General features: G+C 33.3%; 1 protein-coding gene across 1 annotated transcript; it reads right to left on the reverse strand.

Moving 5' to 3' along the window:
* Positions 1-6,254: 6,254 nt before the first annotated feature.
* On the reverse strand, positions 6,255-23,460 carry LOC132732414 (tryptophan--tRNA ligase, cytoplasmic-like). The gene is made up of 9 exons (XM_060718831.1): positions 23,236-23,460; positions 22,158-22,285; positions 21,075-21,183; positions 14,844-14,963; positions 13,501-13,683; positions 11,285-11,498; positions 10,647-10,820; positions 9,138-9,278; positions 6,255-7,861 (listed from the first exon to the last, which is right to left on the reverse strand). The coding sequence occupies exons 2-9, from the start codon at positions 22,270-22,272 to the stop codon at positions 7,703-7,705; spliced, it is 1,215 nt and encodes a 404-aa protein (XP_060574814.1). The 5' UTR covers positions 22,273-22,285; positions 23,236-23,460; the 3' UTR covers positions 6,255-7,702.
* Positions 23,461-25,594: the final 2,134 nt, after the last annotated feature.

Here is a 25,594-nt window from a genome sequence, read left to right on the forward strand (position 1 = left end):
AGCGCCCTCTACTGTCAACTATGATTACAATTTGAAAGGGGCGTGTCATGTAATACCTAATTTCGATTAAATAATTTTTAATATGTTCTTATAAAATTTATCTCTTCAAATTGACAATTAGACTAAGTTAAGTTGTTATTTATAAATACAGATTAAATTATTGAATAGTAATCATAATAATTCAATTGTATGAGTTGAAAAGATGGCTATGTATTTAAGATTGATTTGATATCGGAATTTAAGTTTCATAATAATTTAATTTAAGACTTCATAAATGTAGACATGTGTACTATTACTTTTCTGTGTACATCTGTGGGGGAGATAACGATCGTGATAAATTGGCTAGCAATTTAAGACAATCTCTTCCCATGGTAAACAAACATGTAGATCTATGTATGATTTTGCAAGTAGCACTGACACGGGGATATTGAAAAGTAAATTTTAAACAAAAGTTCACGTGGAGACTTCTAAAATGACATTTTGTCACATTCTGTCCGTTACAGTCAACCCTGTGTTAAGATACCACATTTGAATAAACCGTGTAAATGAGGTCAATCTTAGACCGCCCTTCATTGATTCTGAGACAGACGATAACTTAGTAAGTTATCTTCTTTCACAGACTGATTAAATAGAACAAATTAAGTAACCCCCAAATAAAACCCAATTGATAATAAAGGCCATTGTCGGTCTCTTTGATGGCCTTTTTTCAAAGGTTTGACAATATATCTGTCAGGTCAAAATTTTCCTCATTCTTTTAAATCTAATTATCTTTAGTGCAAACGACCTCTCAGTGTTTCAATATTTAGGATCTCCGAAATAGCAAAATGCAACTGCACTATAGAATACAATTAACACTTCCAAAATTTATAAAGAATGATGTTTTAATTTTGAAAACGAATCTAAGTGGACTGCCAAAATTTACACATAAAATTTGGCATACAAACCGGGTGAGCCCGAACTAGTAGACAGCAGGCAAGCGTTTAATTTATTTTCTTCAGCAATTGCTCCAAATACATGTTAATCTAACATACAAAAAATAAGAATACACCGAAAGCAATTGGGTTGGGCAACAAGTACTTCGAATATTAGAGTATGGCCTTCGCATTATTTTGTTGTACTATTGCAGTACATGTTAATATTTATTTTGAACGAAGCACTTTTGTGTGAATACACTTGCGCCAGGAATTCTTTTGAACCGAATCCACGTATGCATAATAGTCGTTGGTTTGTGGCACGTGCTCTTTTATGATATTTTTACTACGATAAAGTGTATGGATTTATACTTTATATATTAAGAATCAATATTAAGAACCAATCTCAAACAATGTATAGATGCAAATGACAGTTTAAATCATTGAATTTAACCTTTCTGTCTTTACTAAACTCGATTTCGAGAATTACGTGCGTTACACATACTGTAAATGGGTAACAGTAATTATCAATGGTTTTTCTCTTCTTTATTGGTGAAATACAACAATCAACGTGCAGTGATGTTGTTAGCCCTGAACCACCTTTACCAGCTTATATGTCTGTGCAGTCTTAGTCCTAGGCTCTGTATTGGCTGGCCAACTTCAAATTGTCATCTATACATCACCTAAATTGATAATGAACAGTTCCCAAAAAGGAAGCTGCTAGAATGTGAAATACAGTGATAGTAGAAATAGAAATGAAATTTAAATTTACATACGTTTCGAATATTTAATCAAAACTTATTTGTAAAAAAATGCGCATTAAAAACTGCCTTTTAATTGTCTAGGGATACTCAAACTGAAATGATGCATGTTGAAGGGGAACATATTTTTACTCGTATATTCAGTCCGTCGGGAAATCTTATCATAACGTTCTGAACATAAATAAATAAATAAATAAATAACATCAGATGTAAGATTATATTTGTAGTATATGCACTCAATGGAAATCATTATGTTTTTATCTTTTGCCGTTTGGACACATTTGTGCAGATTAATACATTAACAAGTGCACAAAATGACAATGAAATATATATGCAAAAACAATCAATGTTTATTTGTCATTTACGAAACAGAGCAGTGACTTATTTGGATGAAATTTGCAATTAGACAATTTCCTTTTAGGTCAAAGGGAAATAACTCACCGAAGTATACTGGTAAATTGATGAAGCATTTTTTTTGCCTTTTTCTTCGTTAGATCAGTCTTTCAAGAAACTACTTAGACCAGAAACAGTTTCGTTTTTTTAAATCTAATATCGGTATATTTTGTTTTTTTCTAAATGAACACAGAGCATCATATTTTTTTTTTAATTTGACTTACTTCATCGAATTTTAATTTTAAGAAAAGAACATTTGGAATTTGTTTATCGTGTTAAAATAAAGAACATTTAAGACTTGTACAGTTCATATTACGAACGATCCTAGGCTGTGGCCATGCAAGACTTATAGTATGCCAAAATTAATACGCGAGGAGTGATATATCACATACCATATACTATCTAGAATAAATTTTTCAACATGTTGCTTTTCATCGCCGCAGTTTCTACTTAGTGAAATTGCTTGGTATTTGTCATATAAGACGTATAATCAGTTCAATAAAAACAAACGCTTTTCTTAAGTTTTCGACGTTTAGTCTTCTTCAGAAAAAATTGACGTTTATTTTATTTTTTTTTTTTTTCATATAAGACGTGACACATATGTGTCAGTTATTTTCATCCCCGGCTCTACCCAAAGTGATAATGAAGAAAAAAATCTGAGTTTTTATCTTCCGGTGTGCAGGGTTTTGTTTAAATAGTTGAGGATTCATGTCGATGTAAGTGATGTGACCCTTATAATCCTTAATATCTGAATTAATCTGGTTAATCTTTCAACTTGGACAAGACCATCCATTATTCTTACGGAAATTTAAAAAAAAATACTGACTGGATAGCAAACAGTTGCAAGTTGCAGACCAAGGTTCGACAGCAAAGATAAGCCGGAAGATCTTGGCAAGCATTGCTCGCATAGGTGGAATCAATTGCTGCAAGAGGAATAAAATTATGAATTCAGCGGAAAATAAGAAGGCAATAAACAATACGAAACATTGTTCCAACTATCAAATTAGCTTTTTATCCAATAAGAGTATTAATTAATTAACATAAAACAGAATGAGACATTGCAATGTGTTACCCCAAACGTTTAATCAAATCCTCTATTAACGTCATTTTTAAACAACTACTAGTCACTTACATAACATCGTATAGGTGTTTTACATAATACTTCCTATATACGCGAACACAACTTTCAGAATGAAACATACTTCAACATCTGTAAGACACTTTGAATAATGGTTTCCCTTCCTTATTATGTGTCACAATAAGTCTGATTTCTCTTGAGTCACTTAAAAAAATTGAATCATTCCATGAAAAAAAAATCAACAGCGGACAAACAAAAAAGGGAAATTTATTAATCAGAGTAATTATTCAAACATATTGTCATTATTAAGCAGCTGCCTGTTTCACGCTTATTTGTTATGAAAAAATTTAATAGTGTAATTAAAAGCAGCAAAATTTTCAAGCAAACAAATTAACTGAAAATACATTTTGGTCTGATACAGTCTACGGTGGCATAGAGGGGACATCAGAAATATTTTATCATGTGCGCACGCGATAGCCCCTACGTTGGTCAAACATTGCGTGAAGAAAAAAGAAGAAAAACGGCAGGTTTTTGCAGAAAAACTACATATGCTGACCAACATTTCTGAATAGATAAAATAACTTTGGGCACGCACGACACTAGTTGAAAATTGCTAATCAAGGGCAATAACTCTAAAAATACTAAATAAATGCACACGCGAAAACCAAGGTGCAAAACTTTACATGGTGATCGTCAGGCCAATTTTGACCCCAGGAATTTTATTTTAACAAACTTAGCACACACTCACTAGAAGATATTTCATGCTTGGTATCTAAACTCTAGCTCTCTGGGATTTTAAAAGAAGATTTTTTTTCAGGTTTTACTATACACATAAGGAAAATCAATGACCCTGGGACGGAGCAAATTTTAACCCCAGGGCCCTTATTTGTACAAACTTGGTAGACACCCATTTGAAGATGTTTCATACTGAATATCTTAGCTCTAGCTCTTTGAATTTTTTAAAAGAAGATTTTTTAAGTTTTCACTGTAGGGAAAACAATGACCCCCTGGGGCGGGGCCAATTTTGACCCTAGGGCTTTTATTTGAACAAACTTGGTGGACACCCACCAGAAGATGCTTAATGCCAAAAGTCTAAGATTTTTTAAGTTATTAGTATATACAAATAAGGAAAATCCCCCCCCCCCCGGGTGGGCCAATTTTGACCCCAGGGCATTTATTTGAACAAACTTGGTAGACTCTGACAAAATGATGTTTCAAGCCAAATATTTAAGCTCTATCTCTTTCGTTTTTTTTTAAGTTTTCTTTCGGTTGTCATGGCAACCAGAGTTCTGCATGGAATTAAATTCTTTGAATAATTTTTAAAGTTCACTACCAAAGGAACATTCCTGTGAAGTTTGGATGAAATTGGCTAAGCCGTTTATGAGGAATGTCATTTAAAGTAAAAGTTAACAGACGGACGACGGATGAAAAGCGATCACAAAAGCTCACCATGTCACTTTGTGACAGGTGAGCTAAACAAGAGGGCCATGATGGCCCTGAAGTCGCTCACCTGTATATAGGCCCCCGGAGCGGGGCCAGTTTAAACCCCAGGGCTTTTTTTTGAATAAACATGGTAGACACCCATTAGAAAATGTTTCATGCTAAACATCTAAGGTCTAGCTGGTCAAGTTTTTTCTTTACACATATAGTTAAAAACAATGACACACCTGGGGCAGGGCCAGTTTTGACCCAAGGGCTTTTATTTGAACAATCTTTGTAGACACTTACTAGAAAATGTTTCATGCTTAATATCTAAACTCTAGCTATTCGGGTTTTTTCAAAGAAGATTTTTAAGTTTTTGCTATACACATATAAGGAAAATCAATGTCCCCCGGGGCGGGCCAATTTTGACCCCAGGGCTTTTATTTGAACAAACTTTGTAGACACTCACTAGAAGATGCTTCGTGCTTAATATCTAAACTCTAGCTATTTGAGTTTTTTCAAAGAAGATTTTTTAAGTTTTTGTTATACACATAAAAGGAAAATGAATGACCCCCGGGGCGGGGCCAATTTTGACCCCAGGGCTTTTATTTGAACAAACTTGGTAGACACTCACTAGAAGATGTTTCATGCCAAATATCTAAGCTCTAGCTCTTTGGGTTTTTTAGAAGAAGATATTTAAAGTTTTTTCTTTTGGTTGCCATGGCAACCAGAGTTCTGCATGGAATTAAATTCTTTGAACAATTTTCAAAGGTGACCACCAAAGGAACATTCCTGTGAAGTTTGGATGAAATTGGCTTAGTGGTTTATGAGGAGATGTCATTTAAAGTAAAAGTTTACGGACGACGGACGGACGGACGACGGACGAAAAGTGATCACAAAAGCTCACCCCGTCACTTTGTGACAGGTGAGCTAAAAAATCATGAAATTTAGCATGAATTCTTGAGGCGTGCTGCTTTATATCTTTATATGCAAGAGACTCCTGGGGGGAGGCATTATTGACCCCCCAAGGTCATAATATACATTTATATCATTTTTGTAGAAGTCCATAGGCCAATGCATTATGTCAGATATTAAATATTTTTGGTCGTATAAAATGTGTTCTTATTACCTATATTTTATAGTAATGTATCATAGAATCTCAGTTACAGCAAAGTTTTATCAGTCCATCCAGCTATCAGTCTTTCAGTAGGAAACACTGCCCACAGTAAGGCCATAACAGTTAACAATTGCAGGTACCCCACATTGACAACTTACTGGTAAAATTTAATGGATTTCATTTATAACTACAAGAAGATGTAATTCAGTAAATGAAATATCTTAAGTTTCATTGAGTTTTATAATTACAAATAGTTTCACAAATAATTTCAAGTCTTTCCATCAGTTAAATAGATAAAGAGCTACTCCTTAACTCCAATTGTTACCCATGCTTTTTCCAAACACTATTATTGAAATAAGGTATATTGCCAACACTGAAAATTCTGGTCATTTTAAGGCCTGCATTAACAACTACTGTGGTATCAGCATGATATGCTTTTAAAACCATAAAGATATATGGAATTTGTTTTATAAAACCCCAGCATTTCATATTGGATAAATACATTGTCATTATAAGATTGTGTTGATGAAAAGCAAAGACTACACAGAAGGGAAGAAAGACAAATTTCAACATACATTTTATATGATTTATTTTATGTATAGTGCAATTTAATCACAGAAATAATCAGATTTGTAAAAAAAATGCACCAGAAAATGTAATAAAACCAGGTTTTCTGTCAAATTATAGGTTGACATCCCACCAGATTGGTCAGAGGCCTTGAGCAAAGGAGGGCCATTCACTACTTAATGACAAAATTTGGTTTAAATTCCTTAAGAAATGCACGAGTTGCAAAAAGACGAGTATTTCTCTATATATTATACTGGTTTAAAACATTAAAAATATCTTTACATTCAATTAATAATTTTAATCAAAATACTCTTATACCTAATTTTGCATGTACAACAAAACAAAGGGCCATCACTCTTGTCAAAAATGATCTAATTACAAGCCCCTAACAATGTGCCTGCACTTTGTGACAATAGATCTGTGATAGTTTGGTTAAAATTCCATGAAAAATGTAGGAACAAAGCACTTCAGAAATCATTTATGTTCACCTGCAGACATCCACCAATAATTCAGTGTTTTCTTTCAGAAAACCTGGTTTGAAAATGATTTTATGTTATCTTTTATTTAAAAAAAAAGTGCAGTTAAAACAAAACATGCAAAAGAAATTTTAACCCATTACCCCTCTAAAAAAAAACAACCTCAAAACAATTATAAGTTGTGAATCTAATAAAAAAAACAATCACCATGACATTTTGTTTCAAACCTAATATGAAATCATTATCTTTGTAAATGAAAAAGTATTAATTTAATCAAAGCACAGTTATCAAATTTAAATCCTGACCCTTTAAACTTCAAAAATAAACAAGAGCACCACCTGCCGTGTTAACACTTGTCTGTTAAGGGCAAAAAAAAAATTATATATATATAAAGGGGCATAACTCCAAAAATCTTGGTTTCAAAATTATGCCCCTTGTCTAAGAACTGCACTTTATGATCAGTAAGAATTTAAAGTTTCATATTGATACCTTTTAAAATCATTGAATAATTGGCTACATTAAAACTTTGCATGCCGATGACAACAGTTACACAGCCATCATAACAGCTGAACTTTTTCTTTGAAATGACAGTGGAAAGGTAAAAGAAAAATTTATTCTGCTGAAATTAATATGATTAATCAGTATGTAAAAATTTCATTCAAGCAACATTACTACCATGAAGGTATTATACAATAATGATAGAAAATACATGAACTGATCTTCTTAATGATAGCTAATTTATCCTTCCAATCAAAACAATGATAAGAACACACTTCTGATTATAGAAGAAAACATTACTATATTACTAACATGCACAAAGTATTATTGAAATTATCACCATTCAATAACAAGCATGTTTTACACCATTCTTTTAATTTAAAGTCACAACAGATTTTTGGACCGCCCATCTGCTACAGTTATTCTTCATCAAATCTTACACAAGTCCTGTGCTACTTATAAATAGTTCTTAGTGTTTATTAATATTGATAATTAAGTTTGCGTGGAGTCATGAACTGTCTCATAACTTCGTCCGTGACCTCTGCCCTCCTCTTCCGATGCTCTCCGACAATCTTTTGCAGAATTTCGATCAATTCCTTCTTCAAATATCCTGTGAGAAGTTCGCCACTTGTATATTCCTGAGAATACATCATCATATTTTAGTGAAATAGAAATTTGGTACAAACTAGAAATGTGTCCATAGGACACTGATGCCCCCACACGCCACTGTTCTGTCAATCTTATGATATTTTTTGGACTACATGTGCCACAAGTTGAAAACTAAAAATCAACAAAGGGCCATAATTCTGTTAAATTTGGTCGCAGCAAAAATTCCTTCCTTTACTGCCATCTACACATTAAGGTTATTCATCCCTGGAAGTTTAAGCAAAATCTGCCATCCGGTTTAAGAGGAGTTGCGTTCACAAAATTTCTACATAGTATAAAGTGAAAAAATCAACAAAGGGCCATAATTCTGTAAAATTTGGTCGCAGCGAAAAATTCCTTCCTTTACTACCATCTACACATAAAGGTTGTTCATCCCTGGAAGTTTAAGCAAAATCTGCCATCCGGTTTAAGAGGAGTTGCGTTCACAAAATTTCTACATAGTATATAGTGAAAAAATCAACAAAGGGCCATAATTCTGTAAAATTTGGTCGCAGCGAAAATTCCTTCCTTTACTACCATCTACACATAAAGGTTGTTCATCCCTGTAAGTTTAAGCAAAATCTGCCATCCGGTTTAAGAGGAGTTGCGTTCACAAAATTTCTACATAGTATCTAGTGAAAAAATCAACAAAGGGCCATAATTTTGTTAAATTTGGTCGCAGCGAAAATTCCTTCCTTTACTACCATCTACATATTAAGGTTGTTCATCCCTGTAAGTTTAAGCAAAATCTGTCATCTGGTTTAAGAGGAGTTGCGTTCACAAGATTTCGGGACGTACGGACTGACGGACGGACTGACGGACTGACGGACGGACGGACGGACAAGTGCAACGCTATATGCTCCCACATTGTGGGGGCATAAAAATAACATGAAATAACGGATATATTGTTTCTATCAGTTTATTATTTTGTTCAAATACAGAGCTTTTTGAAATGCATTTTTATTTTTGAAGAAGTACATATACATGTACAGAATTTAATATTCTAAAAAAACTTAACATTTAGAAAGCTGGAACCAAAAGCGAAAAGCCTTTTTGACTTAAATTATGTGCTCTTGAATACAAGTGGAGATGATGAACAAAAACAAGTGTAATAAATCATTATATGAGATATGAAGAGAAAATGCATGGGGTACAGCACTAATTAACTAAACCACAAGACAGCACCTCTATTGTTAGGATTACTCTGTAAATATATATCTATACAGTCAAGCTAACAAGATTTATCTCGTCTTTTGAGTAAAAGCATACCTTCTTTATTTGGGCTAATCTGTCATCGTCCTCCATGAAGAAAGTGAGATACTGGTAGGAAACATCAACATCACAATTACCTCCCTTTTCTTTGTGCTCTTCTACAGTGGCACCCCCACCAGAAAAGGCATACTTGTTGACCTAAATATAAAATCAAGCTTATAATCCTTGCAACCTATTATACTTAATATTACTTCATCTATCACTTTGATAGTTAAAACATGACATTGCATTATAAAAGGCATTTTTATGGCAAAGTTTTGTACTTGAAGTCTCTCTGACAATGTCATGGTTCAAACAGTGACATTCAAACAAACTGGCAAGCAATTGGGTAAAACCATACATTATCCATGCAATAGCTGGACAACTTCTTCATGTGAAAAATTAAGTTAATTGATGCCTTCAACAGTTACTACTAAGCTTAAGAGGTCATAGTATATCAAGACAATATTTCATTATGCCTAAAGAAGAGTGTTATGTTAACACTAACATGCTCAAAAATTCAAAATGAAACTTTATTTTTTACATTATGTTGTTATTATGCATGCTTTTTCCATTAGATTATTTGTTCATTATGTTATTTATATTTTCAGTACATCATCTGTTCATAATGGAAAATTTTCATTAGTTCATTAATTTTGTTCATTATGTAATTCATATTTTCATTACATCATTTTGTTCATTATGTATTTTTTTATTTTCATTACATCATTTTTAATATAATCTAATTTATTCATTACACCATTTGAGCCACGCCATGACAAAACCAACATAATGGGTTTGCGACCAGCATGGATCCAGGTCAGCCTGCGTATCCACGCAGTATGATCAGGGTCCATGCTGTTTGCCTACAAACTCTATAACAAGTAGAGAAACTGATAGCGAACAGCATGGATCCTGATCAGACTGCGCGGATGCGCAGGCTTGTCTGGATCCATGCTGGTCGCAAACCTATTATGTTGGTTATGTCATGGCGCTGCTCATTTAATAATTTAATAGATCACTTGAGAGATTATTGCCATGTTCTGATAAATTGACATTTCCTGGACAAATAACATATATGTAAGATATATAGGTATATCAATAAGGACTTGTCTATGTCACCAGTACACTCTTCTATGTAATTTGACCAAGCTAGTCTCTATAATACTGACTCTTGACTTAAATCATTTTAACATATAAATCCTTCATACTTACAATTGCCTTTTCAAAAGTCAAACTCCTTTACATTTTGTAAACAAGAGCACCAAAAAGGTGGGTCAATATACCCTCAAATGTAAATTTGTTTGAGTAAATCAAAAAATAATCTTTCAATTAGGGTAGAAAACCAATCAAGAAACTTGTTAAGTAGTTTCAATTTACTTCCACCAGTTCAAAAGATACAGACTGAAATCGCTACCAGACGGATGGACAGACAACCAAGTGTATAACATTATAAGCCCAAATTTTTTCAGGTGTAAACAAATTAAATCACGATGAAAAATGGTGTGATCAAATCACTATCATTACTTTATTCTTAATCTGTTTATCTGTGTCTGTCAGGAAAATAGAAGAGTTTGGATCACTGGCACTCATTTTACTCTGTGCCCCTTGCAGTGCTGGGAAAAACGTGGAATGAATAAGTGCTGGTTTTAAACAACCCATTCTAGGAGCTACATCTCTTGTCATCCTGAAATACGGATCCTGAAAATAAATGTCAAACATTATTGAAATGTTTATAATATGTCACTTCCTTCATTTTCATTGATAACAAGAGATGTCAGTAGGACAGGGTTTTCAAACCATTCCCTTCTATGGTTTTGTATATACCAAATTGCTTGCAAAACCTAAACCGAAGTGTGAACGACGCTGACGCCAGTCAGAGTACAGTAGCTCTTACAATTCTTCGATAGTCGAGCTAGAAATGTATCAAAATTATGAGGGAAATTTGAAAAAAATATATAAAAATTACATTTCTTTTCAAAATGTCAATCAAGTTTTAATTCATCCTGACTGATTAGGATCCTCTTCCTCAAACCGCAACATATGACAGATATTATTAGGATAGCCCCATTAATCCTTGAAATTTTAAGCTATAGCCTCTAACAAAATTCTGATCTTTTTATTATTATAAACATCAAAACACATTTTCTACATGTAAATCATACCTGATCTATTGCACAAGGAATCAAGCATGGGACGTCTTTTTTGCCATTAAATATGAGAGGAAATGATGAACTAAAGCTAGGAGCCGCCTGTATAGCTGGAAAACTGATCTTGCCTATACAGTCACTATCACCAAATCCAAATATTCCCTTCACTTGGTTAAATGTCACTAACTTTTGCACACGTAACATATTCTTGTAAAAATCTGGACATGATCTTAAAAGAAACACATAAATAATAATAATGATTAATTAAATGCATCATACATGTCCTTTTAAAGCTGCATTGCCTCCAGAATATAAATAGAACAAAGTATCAAACAAATGCACCTATGATTTACAAGTTTGAGAAACTGCACAACTGCCTGTAAACATTCCTGCACTTGTTAGCATTATTCAGGAAAAAAATGATTCATATAATGCTATATTACATACAGGATATATTTTTCAATGAAATATATATATGTATTTTTCACCAACTAAACACTGGATGTAATATCTTCATCATGTCAGAGTGGTATTCAACATGAGTAATATATCAGCCAATATTCAAACCATAGTAAAATTAGAGGTGTAACGATTCATCGCGATCTGTCTTGTCCCCGATGTATGCATCGTAATGAAATTACAAATTCCAATATATTGCGATGCAATACATATTTCACCTCCCGATGTATCGATACAGCGGGAAGGTATCGCAATACACTAACAATATCTTCCAGGAATATAAGGACAAACGTATTTTTTGAAAGACTGAAGAAAGAAAAATAGCTCGGATGAAAACAATAAACAAGCGCGACTATTATCATACCATCGTTGTCATCTCGTTTCCCCATGTCCGCAATCATTTAACGGTTACTAACCAAGTTTTATCAATTCCATGTAAATGGGCTGGTGTTCTTTGAACTTGTTTATAATAAAAACATAATTAGAGATCTGTGCGATTTCAAGAAAAAACAACCTACAAACATGAATTTTATTTTGTAGCACTTAAATGTCGGATTAAAATAGTGATGATGACAACATCCCCATGTGATATTCGTCACGTATTTATACTTTCATTTCCGTTGACATCATTTTCCCGTAAAAAAACAACAAAGCAAACAAACAGAAAACATGAAGACTGCAAAATATGTAGACGGGGAAATTACAGTCAATCCTCCCTGGTCATATAAGTCACGAGTTTTGGGAAAATTGTAGTTTTTGGGGAACCATGAGACAGTGTTGTATAATGTGGAAGACCGGACGTGGAGTGTTTGCAAAATCAAAATAAAATACTCTGGGGTTGAGCACAAATCTTTTGAGAAAACTGAGACTGAAACTTATAAACTGTCATTTTCACAGTTGTTGACCTAATTGTAGATCACTTGTTACTATTTTTTTCACAAGAAAAATCTTTAGTGGTGTATTGTAAGACTGAAATTGTTAAACTGCCATATTTACAGTAGTGGACTTTAGTGTTAGAATAGCTAGTAGATATCAATTTGCTGTTATGGTTTAATTAAAAATACCTTTAATCCTCAAGTAATCAGAAAAGTAAATTGTTAAAAGATCAAAATCGGAAACCAAGTTATAACAACAAGTTAAAAGAGTTTATTTTTTTGTTATTGTAATAGTTTTATATCATATTCGTAATTATGCTGTAAACAAATCGCCAATTTTTTATATACTAAGTCTAAAAGTCAGTATCGTGATATGTATCGCATCGCAACATAAGAATCGCAATATGCATCGCATTTCTTCAAAGTATGCAATATACATATCGTGAATCGCATCGTTTTGAAAAACAAATATCGTGATATGTATCGTGACAGAAAAAAATGGCAATGCACAGCCCTAAGTAAAATAACCACTTGATCTAACATGTGAACTTTCTTATTTATTTCAAGCTTTTTGCTTTTTTTTGCAGTTTCAAAATTTGAATTTTAAAATGAGCTGTTCATACTATAAGTAAATACATGCACGAAGAAACTTCTGTTTATCAAAACATAATTTTAAAGGAAAAATATTATGATGACGTCAAACAGACTTGATCTTTTGACATTTTATTTTGTTCATTGACAAAAAAGTATATCTATACGAATAAAAAATCTTACTAGGAGTAAACCCATAACTGCACTAAGGTGACATTATAAAGACAAATTTTGTAAATAACTATTTCAACCCTTCAAACATGTTAATTTTCTGGGAAGTAAAACATGGGGAGCCTGCTAACTTACCCTATATATTCCAGGTCACTGAATATGAATGTTTTGTTTACATCAAACCCTAGAGCGATGATGTCTTTAACATTCTCATGTGCTAGTCTATTAGTTTCCTCGAGGGCCAGATCCTTCCATAGAAATTTCTCATCATCTGTCATTTGAATGACAAGAGGGACATCAAATGTTTCCTGTAACCATCTGAAACATCAAAACATAACCTGAATATGAGCCGCGTCATGACAAAACCAACATAATGGGTTTGCGACCAGCATGGATCCAGATCAGCCTGCACATCCACGCAGTCTGATCAGGATCCATGCTGTTCGCTATCAGTTTCACTACTTGTTATAGACTTTGTAAGCGAACAGCATGGATCCTGATCAGACTGCGCGGATGTGCAGGCTGATCTGGATCCATGCTGGTCGCAAACCCATTATGTTGGTTTTGTCATGACGTGGCTCATATATCCTCAATATGCTAAATTCATGAAAATAGACTTGCTTTCATCTGAATTAGGAACTGTTTTTTTGTAACTGTTACAAACTGAGAAGACGACAATATACAGACTGGTTAGGCAGCACCTGGTTCTATAGTATACTGAAAACTGGTGGCGTTGACAAGACCATACAGGAGATAAAAAATTGCTCTCGTTGTTCATTATAATTATACACATGTACATACATGAAACAGCTAATTCAGTAACTTTTCTATGCAGATTTAAGTTAAAAGTACATGTATAATAAAACACTTTCAAATGAAAGCTATACATATGCAATAGATTTATACATGAATTAAGAATACTTTGGGTTTTCCTGGCTAATCCAGGGTAACAAACAAACTTTTACAGTTTCAGCTTCAAAAATAAGTGCAACAGGTTGACTGAGCTAAAGTAAACGATAGTGCAATATGAAGCGAAAATGGTTAAAGTTTATACCAGGAAATTGGTTGCCAAGTTCCGGATAACAATACCGAATATATCATTTAAAGTTACATATATATGTGTACTATGAAAAGAATCACTGGTGATCCAAATATCATGTAGTACAGTAGAATTGTAATGTACACTCTTCTTTTGTGCAGTTTAGTTACACAAAAATGTACATTATAAAATTAAACATCCATGAAAAACATTATTATTCGAGTAAGTAAAATAGAAATCATATCTTGTCAGCAAGATATTAAATTGCACTTGAAATGACTTATCACTTAAGTTTCCCCTGGAAAGAACTTAATCCTTTATTTTTGTCTTGACTCCAGTTACTTATTACGAAGTAACTTACAAACAAGACAAAATAAAAGGTTAAATTCCTTTCTTTGAAAGGTGTTTTTATTTTTATTATGATAACAACTTCATTTACTTTGTGAATATAAATGGGATCAAGTGCCCAAGATGCATTGCTTCTGAAGATGGTCCCCGGCCTGTGTATAAATAAAATGGTTTCTTCTGTTCATACAGGTTCAAAATCTGATGCATATCTCTGAAAAATATAACAAAGTATGTCAGGTAAATCCGTAATTCAGAATGTTTAACTCAACATTCCATTCTATACAACTTATATCTGCAGATATAGCTTTAAAAAAACTAGAACTCCGCGAGTTGGATGTGTCGCCTTGTGAACAATATAGTTTAGGAGAAATGGCCAGAACAAAAATGAAATTTGAAAATCGACAAAGGGCAATAAATCAAAAAATAAGAAATGCAGAGCAGCAGTTTCTGTGCACTGCACTTCTTATCAATAATATCTATCATCCTATTAAGTTTCAAGTCTAAAGCTTTTATAATTTATGAGAAATGGCCTGGACAAAAATAAAGTATGAAAATTAACAAAGGGCAATAACTCAAAAAATAAGAAATGCAGAGTACCAGTTCTTATGCACTGCACTTCTCCTTAATGAGATCTATCATCCTATGAAGTTTCAAGTCCATAGATTTTATACTTAAGGAGAAATGGCCCGGACAAAAATAAAGTACGAAAATTAACAAAGGGCAATAACTCAAAAAATAAGAAGTGCAGAGTACCGGTTCTTGTGCACTGCACTTCGGGTCATTGTAAGAAGCATGCATACCAAGTTTGAAGTCAATCCGACTTATAATGACTGACTTATGCTCCGGACAAGCTTAAGGGGACGCCGACACCGACAACGACATTGATGCCGCCAACAAAAGTAACCCCTATATGTCGCCTTTTTCAAGGCAACACAACAACAGGGTCTAATGGCCCTGTTTTTTTTCTCACCAGAATAAATGTTACAATGAATCTTTTTCCTAATTTAAATCAATAGTTTACAGTGGTCTATAATACCAGTATCTTGCCTAGACTTAAGCTCATCTAAATACCAAGTATGACTTAAAACAAGAGCCACTGCCACTCTAGAGGAAGCATATTGAAGCAGAGAGTACTCCTAGAAAACATAGTTTCCTTGAACAAAATATTACTCAAATTTTATATTTGACTTGATATTCAAAAGGTCAAGATCACATTTGAAAATATATCCTGTTCATTTTGTTATAATTAAATCTTTTATCCAAAAATGAATTAAATCCATGCATGAATAAAGTTTTGACAATTTAAGCAAATTTCAATAATTTGCCCTTGACAGTTAGTCAAATAAAGGTCAAGTTCATAATAGAATAATTCAACATGTTAATTTCGTCATATAAGTTCCTTTATTCAAGCATAAATCAACCCTGCAATATGGCAATTTAAGCAAATTTCAATAATTTGAACTTGACAGTCAATAAATTAAATGTTACTTTTATTGTATGTGATCTTTTGTTCAAGTATGAAACGAATCAGTAAAAACTAGAAATGTGTCCATAGGACACGGATGCCCCCACACGCCACTGTTCTGTCAATCTTATGACTCTAGGTCAAATATTTTTTGGACTACATGTGCCACAAGTTGAAAACTAAAAATCAACAAAGGGCCGTAATTCTGTTAAATTTGATCGCAGCAAAAATTTCTTCCTTTACTACCATCTACACATTAAGGTTGTTCATCCCTGGAAGTTAAAGCAAAATCTGCCATCCGGTTTAAGAGGAGTTGCGTTCACAAAATTTCTACATAGTATATAATGAAACAAGAGCTGTCCGTAAGACAGCGCGCTCGACTTTTTTATTGCTTGCCAATAAAAAAAGTTTTTGCAGTAAAAGGCAATACAAGAATCTCTGTATTTTTAAAGTGAACAATGGCCATGAGCATTAAGATATTTAGTGAAGAATTATTTTACTGAATTGTGTGATACCCTTGAACACTGCAGCAAAGTTTGAAATGTTTAAGTCAAAAGAGTGCTTGCCTATAATACAAAACATTGACAGTTAAGGGCCATAATTCAAATAAAATCTTTGACAGAATTACCTTCTCCTGGACATGTTTGGGAATCATGATTGTAAACAAGTATTCCAACTTTCAAATTAATATCTCAAACAGTTCAGTCAAAAAGTGGACTGGTACTAAAAACTTAACCAAGATTCTAAGTCGATAAAAGGCCTTAATTTTTAAAACAAATCCTTGACAGAGTTACCTTCTCTTGCGTACAGATGGGGGTAATGATGTGAAATAGCATTAAAAGTTTCAAAGCAATATCTCAAAGGGTTAAGGCAATAAGTGGATTTTACCCATATTCAATGTATTTTCTAAGTCAAAAAGGGGCATAATTCTGTCAAAAACCTTGACAGAGTTATGTCCTCTTGTCTGTTGATGAAGGTCGTGATGGTAAACAAGTATGGTCAGTTTCAAAGCAATACCTCCAATGGTTTTGAAATAAAGTGAGGTGGTACAAAAAACTTAACCAAGCTCAATACACTTTCTAAGTCAAAAAAGGGCCATAATTCTGTCAAAAACCTTGACAGAGTTATGTACTCTTGTCTGTAGATGGAGGTTATGATGGTGAACAAGTATGGTAAGTTTCAAAGCCATACTTGTAATACTTCTGAAATAAAGTGGGGTGGTACGAAAAACTTAACCAAGGTGTGACGCCGACGCCGACGCCGGGGCGAGTAGGATAGCTCCCCTTTTCATAGAAAAGTCGAGCTAAAAATCAACAAAGGGCAATAATTCTGTTAAATTTGGTTGCAGCAAAAATTCCTTCCTTTACTACCATCTACACATTAAGGTTGTTCATCCCTGGAAGTTTAAGCAAAATCTGCCATCCGGTTTAAGAGGAGTTGCATTCACAAAATTTCTACAAGGTATATAGTGAAAAAATCAACAAAGGGCCTTAATTCTGTAAAATTTGGTCGCAGCGAAAATTCCTTCCTTTAATACCATCTACACCTTAAGGTTGTTCATCCCTGTAAGTTTAAGCAAAATCTGCCATCAGGCAGGGCTGTCATTGAATATCGCAATATCAATTTATCATTGATATTAATCATCTGATACAATATCGATCCACACTTTCAAATATCAATACAAGCTAAAATTGATTTATTTCTGTTAGTATATATACCTCTCTTTTTTGCCTTATAAGTTTTCTTGGCTTACTTTAACTTTAAATTCAGTTTTCAAATGACAGTTACAAAAATAACAGAAAAAAACAAAACTTTCTGTTAGTTTGAAAGAAAGTTTGTTGTATTTGTAATGTCGAATACAAGCATGCATATCATCATGATCCCAATTTAAAGAAAAACAACATATTTACATGCTTTTTATTGTATTTACTGTCAAAGACGATATATATCGTCGATATTTGTCATTCTATATCGATACAAAATTTTCCATCAATGACAGCCCTAGGTCAAGGTAATATCAGATTAATTCAACATGTCGGCTATGTTATATGTCACAGTGTTCTTTTGTCCAAGAATACTTCAAATCATTAAATAAATAACAAAATTATGACAATCTAAAAATAAATTCAATAATTTGACCTTGAACGTCAATGTCATTTATAGGTCAAGGTCATATTTGAACAACTTAACATGTCTGTTTTGTTATAAGTATCCTTATATTGTAGAATACTGTATAAATAAAATTCATTAATGAATAACAAACTTATGGCCAACTGTAGCAGAAATCACTAATTTAGTGTCAATGGTAAGGTCAAAATCAAGTTAAATCTTCTTAAATGTTTTGTCCCAAGGACTATTGTGTAGGACTGTTGTATAAAGACAATCCATTTATAAATAATAAAGTTACAGCCAATTATAGCAAAATTCAACATTTGACCTTCAAGGTCAAGGCCATTGAAGAGTGAAAGTCATTAATCAATCAATCAATCAATCATAGGTATTTTTATAGCGCGACACTTTATACAGTTATATTCTGTTGCGCTTCACAAGATCCTATAATGTCAAAGTCATTTCCACAGTTTAAAACTATATACACATTTGACGAAACTTTTTATCTATAAAATTGTTCAAAGAGGTGGGCTTTCAGTCTTTTTCTGAATGCAATTTCCGATGCAATGCACTTTAATTCTTTTGGTAGGGCGTTCCACCATTTAGGTCCCATAACAGAAAAAGATCTGTCAGCAAGTCTGGTCCTGCGTCTTGGCACAACAAACTGTGTACAATTGTCATCAGCAGCTGATCTTAGACTGTATTTTCTTTTCACACAATTGAACAAAGTTATGAGATACGTTGGAGCTGTTCCATGTATTACTCGGAAAACAATAAGAATTACTTTAAACATAATCCGTGCCTTGACTGGTAACCAATGTAGAGATTTTCTGAGATCAGCACTAGGTTGGTCATACACATTCATTACTACCCGAGCAGCCTGGTTTTGGAGTCTCTGAAGTCGATCTATTTGATAAACTGGTATTTCTGCAAAAAGTCCATTACAAAAATCGATGTGGGAATTGACTAAACCATGAACTAGTATTTCCGTTGATTTCTGAAACAGATGCTTACGAATGGCTTTCAGGTTCTTAAGTTGAGAGTAGGCTATTTGACACTTTTTTCGTATATGCCTGTCAAAACTAAGGTTGGCATCAAAGCAAACACCCAAGTCCCTTACATGGTCAACACATTTGACAAAACAACCACCTACATTCACACCGGGTATATCAACCTTTGCTAACTGTTGTGTAGTACCATACAAAATGATCTCTGTTTTTGCATTGTTCATTTTCAATTTATACTTTGCCATCCAAGAAGAAATATCATCCAAACAAGCAGATAATTGTTCAAGAACATAAGTTTCATTTTCTATGTTTCCAGCTTGAATTTGTAGAGCGACTTTATGATCATCAGCATAACCATGTAACTGAGCCGGGTATTTCTTGACAACTCTATTTAATGCTGCGATATACAAGGTAAAGATTAATGGGCCAGCACAGGAGCCTTGAGGCACACCAAACATCAGGTTTTCTTGTCTTGATGATTCATTGTTTATGATAACTTTCATGGTTCTATCAGTCAAGTATGATTTGATCCACTGTAAAGGAACGTCATCTATGCCAAAGTCATCATGAAGTATATGAAGAGCAATGGGGATGTCAATGGTGTCGAACGCAGCACTGAGGTCAATCATAACAACTATTGTAATTTGTCCATCATCAACAGCTTTCAGCAAATCATCATACATTTTTATCAAAGCAGTTTCTACTCCATGGTTTTTACGATATGCACTTTGATACGATGGCAAAAGTTTATTTGTCTCAATATGTTTAGTGATTTGATTCAGGGCAGCTTTTTCCAGTATTTTGGACAAAAATGATAAATTTGACACTGGTCTATAGTTTTTCAGCTCCAGAGTGAGACCTTTTTTCTTCAACAGGGGTCTTATCACTGCACTTTTCCAAGTCTGAGGAAAGATGCCAGAAGTAAGTGACCTATTCACAATTTCTGTGACTACAGGAAGAAAGTACTCAATGTTCTCTTTTAACTTGGTAGTTGGCATGAAATCAAGTTCACAAGTTGTAGACTTTGATTCTAAAATCAACTTCTTCACATCTGTACAAGAAAGCATCTCAAACTGATCCAAGCGACTGACACAAGACTGTTTTCCAACACTATTATTTTGATGTCCAGTATCAACATGTGTATTGTCAAGCTGATCTCTTAGATTTTTAATTTTGTCTGTGAAATATTGCAGAAAGTCATTAGCAAGATCTTGATCATTGGAATATGAAGGAAGAGGATTTTCTTTTTCTCTGCCAAGGAGTTTAGAGGTGACGTTATACAGTTTTTTCACATTTCCTTCTGCAATTAACAATTTGGTCTACTTGAAGTCTTATCCAAAGGACTGTTGTGTTCAAGTATGAAGACTTTCCACACATAAATATTAAAGTTACAGCCAATTAAAGCATAATTCAAACATTTGACCTTGAAGGTCAAGGCTATTGAAGAGTGAAAGTCATTAACAATTTGGTCTACTTGCAGTCTTGTCCAAAGGACTGTTGGATTCAAGTATGAAGTCTTTCCATACATAAATATTAAAATTGCAGCCTTTTATAGCAAAAAACATCTATGCAAAATTCAAACATTTGACCTTGAATGTCAAGGTCATTAATGAGTGAAGTCATGTTCTGTCTGGTCAACTTCAAGGTCTTTTTAATGTGTACAAGTATGAAGGCAATCCATTGAGATTTTTAAAAAATTAGACCATCGGTGTAAAAAAAGATGTATCCAAAAATATCATACCTCTGAGAAAAGAAGATTCCCCTGCGTATAAGGTGATGGACAGGTTTACCCGTCACTTTCTCAATTCTTTTGATCAGCTCATCATCCACTTTTTGACTACCAAAACGTTCTATTATAAAAATAACATACATTTATGAAAAGCAACAAAAGCTGTCGGTAGGACAGCAGCGCTCGACTATTATTAGTGCTTGATAGTAAAAAAAAAGCCTTGATTCAAAGGTAAAATTTTCTCAGTAAAGAAAAAGGCAAATTTTTTCTTTAAATCCATATTACAGTTATAGGCCTTGGTGAGAGTCCTATTATGCTTTCAAAGAAGAGTATAAAATTTCAACATGTTTCAAAGCCTTATGTCAATGAAGTTTGAAAATATTTGAGGTATTACAAAAACTTTAACGTAAATTCTAAGTCGAACAAGAGCTGTCGGTAGGACAGCAACGCTCAACTATTCTTAGTGCTTGATAGTAAAAAAAAATGCTTGATACAGTTACCTCCTCCTGTTTACAGGTTGGGGTAATGATGGTGAACAAGTGTGCAAAGTTTCAAAGTCATATGTCAATGAACTTTGAAAATATTTGAGGTATTACAAAAACTTTAACATAAATTCTAAGTCGAAAAAGGGGCATAATTCTGTCAAAATGCTTGATAGAGTTACCTCCTCCTGTCTACAGATTGGGGTCATGATGGTGAACAAGTGTGCCAAGTTTAAAAGCCATATGTCAATGGACTTTGAAAATATTTGAGGTATTACAAAAACTAAAACGTAAATTCTAAGTCGAAAAAGGGGCATAATTCTGTCAAAATGCTTGATACAGTTACCTCCTCCTGTCTACAGGTTGGGGTCATGATGATGAACAAGTGTGCCAAGTTTCAAAGCCATACGTCAATGGACTTTGAAAATATTTGAGGTATTACAAAAATTTTAACATAAGTGGTTACGCCGACGCTCGGGTGACTACAATAGCTCTACTTATTCTTATCGAATAGTCGAGCTAAAAAGAATGTGATCATGAACAAATAAATATTGAGGGAAAGAAAATTATACTTATTAAAAAGAAAATGTAGTACACTATTAACAGAACATACTTATCAATTTATCATAGTCTATGCCAGTGGCTGATTTGCTCTCAACATTCCACGGATCAACAAAGTCCTCATCTTCTGTTGACAGTTCGTTCATTTGTTTCACCTCATCTCCCATATTTTTTATCTTTCTGAAAAATTTCCCAATAACCAAGAGTGAAAGAGGCAAGACAAAAAAAAAGTGACTCTGAGATTGAAATCAAATTATTTTGGAGTTATTTGCAACAGTTTTGAATTATCTGCTCATGAAAATCGCCTTAAAGCAACAAAATTTACTTTCAGTGGCAGGTAGGCCTAACTAAAAGAGTAGGACCGTGGCTCATATTGTTTTCTCCAATTATGATATTCTATATATAACAGAGCTTTTTTCAACTTAAAGGGGGATGGTTGCAGGATGTGGGGAAAATTGTGCCACCTATTTTTGATAATGTAGTTTTACATTGTACAATATTCCTCTCTATTCTTTAGCTCTTGTGAAAGTTGTGATCAAGAGAACCCCCCCCCCCCCCCCAAAAAAAATAAATAAAATAATAATAATAATGTTGAAAGGGTATTTGTTTAGAAAATATACTTTCTAGGGATCAAAGGTGCCCGTCGCGTGACCTGGACCCCCACCCCCAACCCCACACTACAACCCCCCCATATTTTCAAAAATAAAAAATGATCATCTGAAACCTGTAAAACACTATCCAATATGCATATTATAATCAAATTAATAGTTTCCAACAAAAATATAAAATTCTATTGTTAATAATAAATTAACAATAGAATTTTATATTTTTGTTGGAAACTATTAATTTGATTATAATATGCATATTGGATAGTGTTTTACAGGTTTCAGATGATCATTTTTTATTTTTGAAAATATGGGGGGTTGTAGTGTGGGGTTGGGGGTGGGGGTCCAGGTCACGCGACGGGCACCTTTGCTAGGGATGGGATACTTTAAAAATCTATTTTGAAGCCGGGGGGGGGGGGGTACTGTATCTTGGGCATAATGCATTTTTAAAAAATAAATTTGCCCAAACATTTTGAATTGTCTAGAAACAGTATAGTTTACAAAGTTATTAAAAAGAAAACTCACTTTTAACAGTTTTATTCTGCTGTTCAGTTATCGATAGGCCTACTCATCAACCATCCAATTTATTACAATCGAATAGGTAATTATTACAGTAGATCTACAGTTGTTGCAATAACTTGATGTTTGCTTCGTTGACAACAGCTTAAATGTCAAAATTTTATGTTGACATACTGAGAAATTTCATCACATGTATGCTATATCCCAACAATATTTTTATCCCAAAGAGTAAGGCCTATGGAAAGTAGTCCTACTTTCACCCGCCTACAAAGGGAGAGCATCAGGAATGATTTTCTTTAAACGAAGCAACGTCCTTAAAGCATTTTCTTTTAATATTTAACATCGGCAAATTTTATATAAAACTAAGGTTAGTAACAGTTTTTGAAGACAATCATATCATTTTCTGCAAATATCAATACATTTTAATAAGATGACAATCAATTTGTATACCGGATAAAACACGTTACGGATACAATAATTTAAACAGGAAAAAAAATAACTCTTCTGTATTTTTTAAATTATTTCGTAATGAAACAAAAAATCTTTATATTTTGAAATTCACACTTGAACAATCTTTTATATCATTCACAATTTCGTCAATTAAAGAAAGTATATATTTTTAACAACGCAATTATCTTACCATACATATTCATACGCATTATGATTAACGGATAAGAACTATTTGGGCTGTAAAAGACTGAAACCTCTTTGCGAATTAACGGTACTAATTTTATGTTTGACATGTGCTTGCATCAGCTAGCGCCCATTTCATTGGCTTATACCGTGTCCTATTGTCGAATCAAAGAACCGACAGTACTTTAAGATATGGTAACTGAATGGATATCAAATTTATATTAGTTTGATAAAGCTTAAAGCACACCTGCAGATGAGCCAAACTATTTCAGGAAAATCAATATTGAGAAAAATGTACTAAAATTACAAGAAATGTAAAAACATTCAAGATCCAAGTTACATTTAACATGTTATGTGCGGTTACAAGACTGATTTTGCAGTATTTTATCACCATATTTCTATTACGTTACTAGTTAACGCAGAAACCTGGACTGTTTTAATAACATATGTTGACCACTTTTTGGTAATTTCCTTGGATTGTAATCTTGTGCCGATTTCAATATGAAAATTACTTTTTTGTTCATCTCATAATATTTTACTTTCAAATACAGTTCTAAAATTTCATGAAAATTAACATGATTCTGAAAGCGTGCTGCTTTAAAGCATCATTTTCTCGTGCATGCGCAATTTGCACAGGGGAAAAAAGCGTAGGGGCCAACGACAGTTCTTTAGTCAGAGCATTTCTTTTAATGGTGAGATTTTAATATGTCTGCTGAAATGAAAAAAAGCTCCCGGCAAAGTTATATTGTTAAGCCTGGGCTATTCGAATATTTAAAGGTATAACTAAGCTATTAACCATGCACTTAAATTTTTGGCCCCCGTACGGCGGAATGACAGACTTTTCTCTCCCTTACCAGTTCCTCTCCCTGACGGTTCTCTCCCAAACCGTTTCCTCCCCTGACGGTTCTCTCCCAAATTTGAAATATGCTGACAGTTCTCCCCCAATTTTTATTTGTTATCATTTTAGCTTTGATTTAATTAATCTAATTATATTTCTTGAAGATTATTAAAAGAATATATTTGATATTAAGTAAAGTGCATTTTATGTTTATTTGATTCTGAAAAGTGTTTGTAAATTTAACACCTTTTTCAGATATTTTAATCCTATTAACACCTTGATTGTGAGAGGTTAAGATTATTTGACAGTGATTGATATACATACACCTGTAATTATGTGAAGGTCTAGTGACATTCATTCATTTGTTAAATAGCGAATAAGGTGGTAACAAGTATGTTTATAAATCATTTTTTTCTTATATTTTTTTTCTTATTCATTAAAAAAACCAACAAAAAAAACCTCACCTAATGATTATCCTAATCAAGTAGATTAAACACATTTAAAAGTATGTTAGATCTAATAAAATTAATCAGAAAAATATACTAATATGCTTAAAATATTGTTTTGTGTAATCAATAAATTATAAACATGCCCATGTATTAAACATCTAAATACTACAATCATTTTTTTCTTCTCTAATTTATATCAATTAATATTATGATTTAATAATTAATTTATCCATTTATTAAACATCTAAATACTTCATTAATAATGTATTAATAAAAATAAACTTATATTATAAAGATGGGGAGGAACTGTCTGCTTATTTGCAAATATGTAGACGGTTCTCCCCCAAAATAGGGAGAGAACCGTCAGGGAGGAAACGTCAGGGCAGGAACTGGTAAGGGAGAGAATAGTCTGACTACCGTACGGCGCGGTACGGATATTATTGAT

Source organism: Ruditapes philippinarum, unplaced genomic scaffold (assembly GCF_026571515.1).
Source record: "Ruditapes philippinarum isolate M1 unplaced genomic scaffold, ASM2657151v2 ctg1544_1_1_1_1, whole genome shotgun sequence".
Classification (NCBI taxonomy): domain Eukaryota; kingdom Metazoa; phylum Mollusca; class Bivalvia; order Venerida; family Veneridae; genus Ruditapes; species Ruditapes philippinarum.

What these genes read in the sequence shown, in the direction of transcription:
- LOC132732414 (XM_060718831.1), bottom strand. Translation starts at nt 22,272, where the DNA reads ATGGGAGATGAGGTGAAACAAATGAACGAACTGTCAACAGAAGATGAG. An exon ending in TTCCTTGTGCAATAGATCAG is followed by an intron (nt 10,821 to 11,284) that starts GTATGATTTACA and finishes ATTTATTTTCAG; the next exon opens with GATCCGTATTTCAGGATGAC. An exon ending in GATTAGCCCAAATAAAGAAG is followed by an intron (nt 7,862 to 9,137) that starts GTATGCTTTTAC and finishes ATGTATTCTCAG; the next exon opens with GAATATACAAGTGGCGAACT.